The 10,781-nt window shown below is 36.6% G+C and overlaps 1 protein-coding gene across 1 annotated transcript in view; it reads left to right on the forward strand.

Annotated features, from left to right (window-relative positions):
• Positions 1-284: 284 nt before the first annotated feature.
• The window catches only part of LOC107569349 (neogenin-like), a gene marked incomplete at its 3' end in the record, with an annotated part of 47,372 nt that continues 36,875 nt past the window's right edge, over positions 285-10,781 (forward strand). Inside the window, exons 1-2 of the mRNA XM_016255424.1 lie at positions 285-426; positions 2,813-3,130. Coding sequence (XP_016110910.1) covers positions 285-426; positions 2,813-3,130 — 460 coding nt within the window. The remainder of the gene's footprint in view (positions 427-2,812; positions 3,131-10,781) is intronic.

A 10,781-nucleotide genomic window follows, 5' to 3' on the forward strand; every position in this document is an offset into this window, starting at 1 on the left:
TATATTTATTTATTTAAATTTATTGTAATTTTATTTAATTTGGTGTCTGTGTGGTTTCAGAATAAATTGATGAATCATCATGATATCTACATAAATATTTTTTATTTTATTTTAAGTGTTTTTGGTGCCAATTGAGGTGCATAAATTACACATTTCACATTTCAGTTCTGCCAAATGATGTTATGTACGCCTAATTTTGCCTGCTGGTTTGTTTTCTTTGGTTTATAATTTTAAGTAAGCTGTGCAACTACAGCATTTAATGTTCAGCTGATGGCTACGTAGCTATGAAGGGCCCTAGAGATGGCAAATCCCCGCTTGTGTCGCCTCCTCAAGCGTCATTGTGTTTCCTTTCACGCTCATCGTCTCTGCGCCGCTCTTGTATTCCCACAATGCAACAGTTTGTCAAACTGAAGCCTGTCATGGTCCGTTAGAAAGAGGAAGGAAATAATATGTGACACTTTAACCGATTTCCTTGATTTTGTTTTTGTATCTCCGCCGTCTTTCCTCCCCAGCCGTTCTAGGCCATTTCTCGTTCTCTTTCAGTCTTTGTATGTGTCAGTATCTCTCATTCACTAGTGCACCATTTCCCTGGAGAGCCCTTGCCCCTTTCTGAGAGGTTTCGCGGTTTTGAAGTGGGTTTTCCTCAAAGTGTGCAGATTAAGGCTAACAGCTTATACTTATCAACCCAACAGCCTCATTTTCTGGCTGTCTCGGGGCTTCTGGGTCAAGGATGCATCACTGTTGCCCTCCAACAGCAATTCTGGACTCCATATGATTACTCACAGCCAGCCCGTGACAAACATCCAAAGCCACAAACGGGCGCGTTTGCCCACATCAGTCCAAATGTTTCCCAGCTGGCTTCTCTACAATTAGCATGCAACTGTGGCTTTGCTTAGCGATGCACGGCCCCTTTTTAGATTGAGAAAATGCAAGTACACAAGTTTGCATGTCAAGATTTGAGCGCTTTTCAGTTTGAATGGTTTTCAACTTTCCACAGTGACTCTAATTCCTTGTTTTCCTAAACTTGTGTTAAAGCTTGAAGTGAAAGATTCATTGTTAGTTTTTCATCTTCAGTACATTGGAAATGAAACGGAGTCAAGTCACCTTTATTTGTATAGCGCTTTATACAATAATGATTGTGTCAAAAATAGTTTGTCAAAAATGCAAGTAATTTTTCCAGCTAAAGTCAATAAAGGAATTAAATGGCGTCATTAAAGTTGCTAATCTGTGAATGGTTTATGACATAAATAATTGTTCTTTTGCATCTGTTTCTCAGGTAAAAACATATTTTTAGGACCAAATTAGCTTGCATGACAAGCAGGCGGTGAACACATTAGCTTCTGTCTCAGATTATGTATTCTGTGCTTTGCGTCGAACATGAGAAGCTTGTCATTTCCTACGTAATTAAAGTATGAAGCAGCTTGCTACGTTACGCAAAGTCTTGCCGTAATTGTTTTTGCACAACACCACTGGTGCAGATAATTGGCCATTAGTGCTGTCTGAACAGTGCAAGTTTGTGGCTGAACACAGTTATATTTTTTAATTATACATCACTGTAAACGTCAGGCAATTGTGTTGCTTTATAACTTTTCCCAGAGGTGTTTTCCTTAGCCGTTTCACAGCAGAAAGGTGAGGGACTCTAACCTATGAATGTTTTAGAATAAAAATCACCTAGCCATGTTGAAAGCTGTAATCTTGTGTTTTTGAGAGTATAATTTTAAGTTTTTATTTTGTTGCATGCAACTGGTGTTGCTTCAAGACCCAGATTTAAGTTGGACATCAGGTGTCCTTAAAGTGATCGTTCACCAAAAAATGAAAATTTTGGCATCATTTACTCACCCTCATGTTTCTCCAACCCCATTAGACTCAGAAATCAAGATATTTTGAATAAAACCTGAGAGGTTTCTGTCCCTCCACTGAAAGTCATAAAGTGATCGTATCTCTTCACAAGACTTGGATTAAACGGCTCAATTCATATGGTTTCATTTTACAATACCTTTATGGATCTTTTGGTTACCTGGATTTTTAATGGAGAGACCAAATCCTCTTGGGTTTCATTAAAAATACCTTAAAGGGATAGTTCACGCAAAAATGAAAATTCTGTCATTAATTAATCACCCTCATGTCGTTCCAAAACCGTAAGACCTTCGTTCATCTTCAAAACACAAATTAAGATATTTTTGATTAATTCTAACAGCTCTCTGACCCTCTCATAGACCACAATGTAATTACCACGATCAAGGTCCAGAAACATAGCAAGGAGATCGGTAAAATAATCCATGTGACATCAAGGGTTCAACCGTAATTTTACGAAGCTACGAGAATACTTTTTGTACGCAAAGAAAACAATAATAACGACTTTATTCAGCAATTCGTCTCCTCTGTGTCACCCTGGTGCCATTTTGGAGATGCAGAGGAGACTAATTGTTGAATAAAGTCGTTATTATTGTTTTTTTTGCATACAAAAAGTATTGTCGTAGCTTTGTAAAATTACGGTTGAACCCCTGATGTCACATGGATTATTTTACAGATTATTATTGTATTATTAGAGCTCTCAGAATTCATCAAAAATATCTTAATTTGTGTTCCGAAGATGAACAGAGGTCTTACCGGTTTGGAACGAGTAATTAATTACATAATTTTTATTTTTGGGTGAACTAACCCTTTAATTTGCATTTTGAAGGGTCTTGAGGGTGAGTAAATGGTGGCAAAACTTTCATTTTGGATGAACTATCCTTTTAAAGTGCTAAAATGCATTTCATGCATCAGATAGTCTACGGATCCTCTAACATGTTCTTTTTTCTGTTCTCAGGTTCTGACATTCGAGGCTTTACCCCGTTCAGGTTCTCTGTTGAACCCGTCGACACGCTGGCCGTTCGCGGGCTCCCCGCTGTCCTGAACTGCTCGGCCGCTAGCGACGCTCCGGTGAGGGTGGAATGGAAGAAGGATGGAACGTTCCTGAACCTGGTAGCGGACGACCGGAAGCAGCAGCTAGCCGACGGCTCTTTGCTCATCAGTGCGGTGGTCCACTCCAAACACAATAAGCCTGATGAGGGGGTGTACCAGTGCGTGGCCACCATCGACAACCTGGGCACCATCAGCAGCCGAACCGCACGCCTCACAGTGGCAGGTATGAAAGCCAAGCCGTCGAGGTTCATAAATTACATCTTATGTCTACTGTATCAAATTTGATACGCAAAATTCTAAACTGCATTAATCCAAACTACATGCCTTCTGTCATCTGATTGATAGTTTATGCCTTTTTTAGCAAGTAAAAGGCCTTTAAGTGCGAGTCGTGGTTCACATGTCTTTTTGCTGAAGCAAAAACCACAAAAGCAGTGTTAAGTCGCTGGGGTATATTTGTAGCAATAGCCAACCATACTTTGTATGGGTCAAAATTATAGATTTTTCTTTTATGCCAAAAATCATTAGGATATTAAGTAAAGATCATGTTCCATGAAGATATTTAGTAAATTTCCTACTGTAAATATATCAAAACTTAATTATTGATTAGTAATATGCATTGCTAAGAACTTCATTTGAACAACTTTAAAGATGATTTTCTCAATATTTAGATTTTTTTGCACCCTCAGATTCCAGATTTTCAAATAGTTGTATCTCAGCCAAATATTGTCCTATCCTAAATTTTTTTTTAAATGGACCCTTATGACTGGTTTTGTGGTCCAGGGTCACATATATAAAGTAAACATTTATATTGTTAGTAATATTTCAAAAAGTTTACTTACTGGACTGAAGCAACTTGGATTTACTTGACTATATCCATACATGGTTTTTTCATGTTCAAATGTGAGCTTTTGAGAAATGTTTCTTTGTACATCCCTCAATCATCATTGTGTTGCATTGCAATATGTTTTGAAACTACAGAGCTTTGATCATAAAACTAAGCATTTAAATAAATTCTTACTAAGACATTTTATTAGGAGATATAGAGTGACAATAGATATTTATATAATTTAGTGTAAGTATCTGCTATACTCTCAGAAAGATTGCATTGATTTAAATTACTAGCATCAGAATTTCATCTTACTTTTTGGCCATATTAATATCAGCTTCTGCACCAAATTGCATATTTTTGCTCAGTTTGGGCATCTGAATAAAATTGGGGTGTTTTTTGTATATGTCCTCCATATTCTCACTATATTATACGATATACGATGTACTATATGTGACCCAATTTGTTTGTTATGATCGGACAATATTTGTTCGAGATACAACTATTTGAAAATATGGAATCTGAGGATGCAAAAAAATCAAAATATTGAGAAAATCATCTTTAAAGTTGTTCAAATGAAGTTCTTAGCAATGCATATTACTAATCAAACATTACGTTTTGATATATTTACAGTAGGAAATTTACTAAATATCTTCATGGAACATAATCTTTACTTAATATCCTAATGATTTTTGGCATTAAAAAAAAAATCTATAATTTTGACCCATACAATGTATTGTTGGCTATTGCTACAAATATCCCCCAGCGACTTAACACTGCTTTTGTGCTCCAGGGTCACATATTATATTATATATGATGTTCAAATATGATACTCAACAAAAAACACACATACAAGCCTTTTTCTTCTATTAACTATTAAACTATTACTTTTATTAAAATAACTATTAATTTATACGTCAGGCTTTACCGGGTTAATTCATATTTTTTTAAATGCTTTCTGACCATCTGATGCACACAAGAATGGCAAGATCTTTCTCAAAGTTCCCATTTTTCTGAGTCAGGCGGAATGGACTTCTATCATTCAGTCAGAGGTGAGAGTGCTGATCTGGGATCAGTTTGCAGCAGAGCACGGGTCGGCGCGCTGTAGTCCAGCTTCACACTATGCTATGAATCTAACGGCAGGATTAGTGTGTGTTTGAACAGCAGGGTTAGATATCAGCCAGGCCTTCACAGTTTGCTCTGACTGCAGCCTCCGTTTCCTTTAAAGACGCCCAGCAGAGTTTTCTCAATATTTGCCAGCTTTACTTCTTGAGTAAACGCAGTTGTACTGAGAAATTCCAGCGGGAAGAACCAGAATGAATATCATATGTTTGTGTAGCATCCCAGAAGATGATTTTAGAGCTCAAAGGTTGCTCTTTTATAGCTCTGGAGATTTAAATGCTTCATTTAAGAATCAACTTTTTGATGTTGTTCCTCAAGGAAGAAAGAAATGTCATACAGTAAGAGTACAGAGCTATAAGATGTAAGCTCAGATCAGTCAGTGTTTGAAGAATTTGATGAGAAATATTGGAGTTTTTATCGAGATATCTGACTTTTGATTCAGTTTCAGAAAAGATTTGTTCACTTGAGTTTAACTGGAAAGCAGCAGACTTTAGAAGAATGATTGAGTCTCATTGCTGTCTGTGAGAAATAATTGAAGTGTTTGTGATTTATTTTTAGTAGGGTAAATGGTGTGTGCTCTTGCTCGTTTTGTACTGTGTATCTAATTTACAGGCTATAAACGTCATGTGGTTCTGTGCCGTATTGATCTGTACTGTGGTGTAATGTATTGATCTGAGCACATATCTGCAGCTCTCTACCAGACATAAAAAATCAGTAAAACTTTGTTATTTGTTATTAGTATGTTATTGTGCTGAGCACAGCAGTATTGATTAATGGAAGCTTCTGATTGGTTCTGTGTTCACTGGGGCGTGGCCAAAGATGACATCATTAGTATTACACCTAAGTATGAATATAAAACGGTCAGAAATATATGTATTTGTTTATCCAATATTTAATACGATATTCAATGAGAGAAAAATAAACATTTTAGATGTGTAATTTAGAGGGCGAGAGAGAGAGAGGTTATTTCTGTATCATTGAGACTCTTATAGTTTTTATTAATATTTTGAGTTTTTATTTCTGTTTTCATTTTAATATTATATTAATATTAAGATTTTTTAGCATGTCTATATTTATCATTATTATTACTTCCAGTTTTAGTTATTTTAGTATGTCAAGTTAAACTAAATTAAAATGAGAGATATAATGATATTTGTTTTGTTGTTTTATTTCAAATAGCTTTTTTTTATGGCTTTAGTTTGATGTTGTTGTTGTTTTATTTATTTATATGTATATAAATTGTATGTATTTTTTCTCATTAAATATCCTTTTTCCCTCAAATATGTATTTTTATTTTTTGCGTTGATCCAAACCTGTAATTTTTCTTTCTTCCATGTTTTGGAAAGAAAACGTTGTGAAGAATGTCCAAGCTGTTCTTTATTTACAGTGCAAGTGAATGGTGACCAAAATGGACAAAAAAAAAAACACTTCAGCAACTTAGCATCTTTATTTACTTATAATCTTGTTCTGTATGGGTTTGAAACAACTTGAGGGGTTGCTATTTTTTATTTTTGAGAGGACTTATTATATTATCCCTTTAAGTTGCCATTTTGCAACAATCTTGCTGTGTTAAAAGTGATTTCTGTCGACTTCTTCTACATGCATGTACCGTTACACGGTTTTTCACTCCGGAATATGAGCCACTGAAAGAAATCTGACAGAAACAGGAAGTTTTACTTCAGGTTTTTGGAGGAATGTTTCGCTTGGTCTTTTAACTCCTGTAAAGCATTCAGCACATGTATAGTTCACACGTTTGATAGTTCCTCACCTCTCTGCCTGTCTCTCCGGCCTTCAGGGAAAATTCGTCTTAAAATACAAGCGCTCTCTCTTTATTCTTAAACAAAACTCTGTCTCTTTTCATTTCTCCAGTCGTCAGGTGCTTTCTCGGTGAAATCTCTCAGAGATCTGGCCTCTGAAGCTGTATCACGGGCTCCATGTGCTGCTGGCAGAAATAAAGGATGCTTTTCTGAGCTCGGGATGAGGAAAGACGTGTTCAGGCTTTCAGAGGAAGAGAATCTGCATCAGTGCATTATACTACATTAAGACTCGGAAGTGCTTTTCTATTTCCTTTTGTGTCTGGGTTTTAATGCATGTCAGTTGTGTGTTTGTGCTGTAGCTGTTTGTGCTGAATGCGACCCCTGACAGCAAGAACAAATGACTGGATTTGACAGTTTTCTGAAGAAAACGAGTGCTGATTGTCTGTGTGAAACGTACTGCTGTGAATGCTATGCTGAGTGGTTGTTTTGGGTGCTTTTTAGCATGTTGTTATGTGGTTGCTAGGGTGTTTTTTAAGCATGTTGCTAGGGTAATTTTTTGAGGGGTGGGGGTGATTTTAAATGTATTTCTATGTGGTTGTTAGGGTGTTCTGGGTAGATTTTAGTGAGTTGCTATGAGGTATTAGGTGTTTTTTTCAGTGTTTTGCTATACGATTATCTGCTTTAATGCACTGCATGATGCATCGGTCCTGTCTTCAGTGTGCATCTGTGGGATTTTTTTCCTGGTAAAAAATCGGATCAGTAATGGCACACGTCGTCTCAAGACACATGATTTGAGGAATCATTAGTTACACTTCAAGATTTAATATTAGAGTGAGTGATCCTAAAAAAAACACTATATCCGAGTGTGAGTTGTACTAATGAAGCTTAACTTGATGAAGCTGTAGGAATCTATCAGCTCAACCTACAAAGATGCATTTGAATGATTTGAAGGGCTCTTAGAGGTAAGACATTACTTTTTCTGTTTTTCATAGGAAGCAACACTAATGCCGTAGCAGAGCACAAGAACACACACACACACAAGCACGCGTTTAAGTGCCTTGTCCGTATTTTCAGATCTAGCCGGCGGTGCAAGGCAAGGAGACTTGAGGACTCCCTGGGGTCGTTACACTGAAAGTTCAGGGCAGCCTGTATGAGGAACACACGCAGTATTTCAAGTCAATGCTTTTCACAGTTCACAGGAGATCATTTAAAGCACAACAGTGCTCGTTCTGACAGTTTGCTAGCATTTATTTCATATGTTAATGGCCATTTCATTCAGTCATTCATTGCGGCAGGAAAAAGAGGATGACACTCCAATGCCATCATAGCGTCGCTCTTCTCTTTACACACACGGTCTTTCTCTTGTTTTTTTCTTGAGTTTTCCTTTAAAGACAGAACAATGATAGTCACTCCAGGTTCATGCTGCCAACTGAATCAGTGAATATATACTGAACAGAGGTATTTTTTATGCAAAAATGAAGTAAAAAGTTGGAGGAGAGCAAGGAAACTAGCTGAAATAATAATAATCAATAAAAAAAAACACCTAATGATTCATATTAAAAGTGTGTGTGTATTAGGGATGCAGTGTTTCCCACAGGATTTCGTGAGACTGTGGTGGGTGGACTTCGGTGCCTCTAGGGGGTCTGAGGGCATGCCCTCCTGGAAGAAAATGTTGTACATTTTAAAATTCTAATGCACTTTGAGAGTTCAATCCATGTTCTTAACTAAGAAAAAAGTCAGTGAATTGACATGTACCTGAACTTTAAAGGGGACTCAACCCTCTTATTAGTTAGTGATATACTGTCTCAGTCTAAATTGCATTCACACTTGCATTTTAGGAAGCAAAACCATATAATATAATAATAATAATTTTATGTTTTTATAATTATTATTCCTTTGACAGTAATTGCCACATATTGTAAACCAACTGCGCTGTGAATTAAATGAAAATTAATATTTTATAGGTATATTATCTTGATTTACACTACAGTATGGAAATTACAATATTTTCTTCCTAATTTCTACGCTTGCAAGAGATATTTAGAATTTGGATTGCTGTATCCATTTAAACTGTTAGCTTTTATTTTAACTCCAGCTTCAGTGAAAACAGGCTTACAAAAATGCGTCTCGCTACAAATCTAGTGAAATGCTGTAATCTTCACTGAACCGAGCCGTTCTGAGGTGCTGAAAACACCTGATCGTGAGCACAGTGTGCGCTTCGCTTTGAAAACTTGATGAAGGGACTAAGCCATATTGTGCTTTCTGTTTTAGTGTGTTTGACAGATACTTTGCCAAAGCAATGGCCCAAAACACAACTTTAAAGACCTTTTATGTTAGAATGAGATGTCAATATATTTTCGGGTTATTATTATGTGGCGGGCCACCACAGTCTCCTTAATGAAGGGGAAACAATGGGATGCAACAATACAGTTAGCCCACGGTTCAGCACATACATCGTTTTTTTTAACCACGTTTTTTCGGATAGGTTTGGTTCTGATGGATTGGCACAATTTAAAATGTGTTTTATAAAAAAAAAACAAAAAAAAACAAAACACTTCTGTACACTGGAGTAAAACATGGATTGTCATGTCTACTTCGTTTCTTTTGAGAGAAGTATTATTTTTCCTATTTTTACAAAAAACAGGATGGATTAGCCATTATTGAGCGTTATAAACACATGTAATGTCTGTTTCATTCATACTGGAAGCCAGAGGTGCCCTCACGCAGAAACTTCATGTGCGTCACATCCAGCTATCGCTGAATATAAAAAGAAGATGGAAACGTTTTGAACGATAAAACATGAAGACAATAAACACTCGACTGCAACAATATATGGTTTATCTGTGCTCTTCAAGTCATCTCGAGTATTTTCATCATAATTAAGTATATTTGTAATCCATTGCTAATCGACGTAGCCTTTATTACAGTATAGAATATATGGTTACACTTTATTTTAAGGTGTCCTTGTTACAGTAATTATACAGATAAGTACTGAGTAATATTAATTAACTACATGTACTTAATATATGGTTAGGGTTAGGATTTGGGCTTGGTTTTGGGTTACTTGCATGTAATTATGCATAATTAATTGTTATTATAATAGTAAGTACATGTAAACTGTAACAAGGACACCTTAAAATAAAGTGTTACCGAATATATTTTCTGCCTCATTCTGTGATAAGAAGCCACATGGCCCTCATCAGATCACCAAAAGAAGTTATTTCAAACACTCGACTGATGACGTGGAGTAAAAACATGTTCTGTTTTGTTGGACAACAGGTTTAGAATCGCTTCTCATTACAAGTCATTACAATAGAAAATGTTTGTGTTGTGTTGCTGTTTCAAATGCTCATTATAAGCGGAGGCGTTTGCTCGTCTCAGAGCATGAATTCAGAGAGTAACAAAGCACATGGAAATTATTTACAGAAAAAAGGCAAATCACATGCATGTATTGAACCGTGGATGTCGTACTGAATGGTTCGATATTATATTGAGAATTGTGACATCCCTTATATATATTATTTATTTTTAATTTAATTAATTTTTTTTATTTTTGTGTTAAATGTGACCTGGATGGTCTTTGCACCCCACAACAAGGTCTTGAAGAATCATGAACACCTGGCGAGGCACTTGCACCATCTCTGCTGTGTTTATGGAATAGCAACCGTAAAATCAAGCAAGACAGAAATGCATTATGGGAGCTGACGGAGGCGCCCCGGGCCAGGCAGAAAGAGACTGAGCCACTACTTTTGCTGATGATTTATGAAGTAAATTTTCCGGTTAGTCCAACTTACAGCTCCGTGCTCTGAAATGTTCCCTTAAAACTACAGAAGGTCTGTTTCCTAAACATAACCGGTCTGCTGCGATCTTGTAAAGATGATTCCTTCGGTGGGGGTTGGAAAGTAAATTATTCATATCCGCAGGTCCTTGCCTGGTGAACGATTCATCTGTTGGATTGTTTCTGCTGTTTTGTGTTGAAGGAAGGCTTGGCCATATAGAGAGAGCAGAATGTAACACAGAATTGAGCTGAGACTCTTTGTGACTGCCCAGTTAAGAAGCGATCATTGAAAACCGATATAAAGGAAAAGGTTGTCTGTTTAAAGGGACAGTTCACCCTAAAATTAAAATTCTGTCATCATTTACTCGGCCTCAAGTCATTTCAAATTTGT

This window comes from Sinocyclocheilus grahami, unplaced genomic scaffold (genome assembly GCF_001515645.1).
Source record: "Sinocyclocheilus grahami isolate Dianchi unplaced genomic scaffold, SAMN03320097.WGS_v1.1 scaffold1337.1, whole genome shotgun sequence".
Lineage (NCBI taxonomy): Eukaryota > Metazoa > Chordata > Actinopteri > Cypriniformes > Cyprinidae > Sinocyclocheilus > Sinocyclocheilus grahami.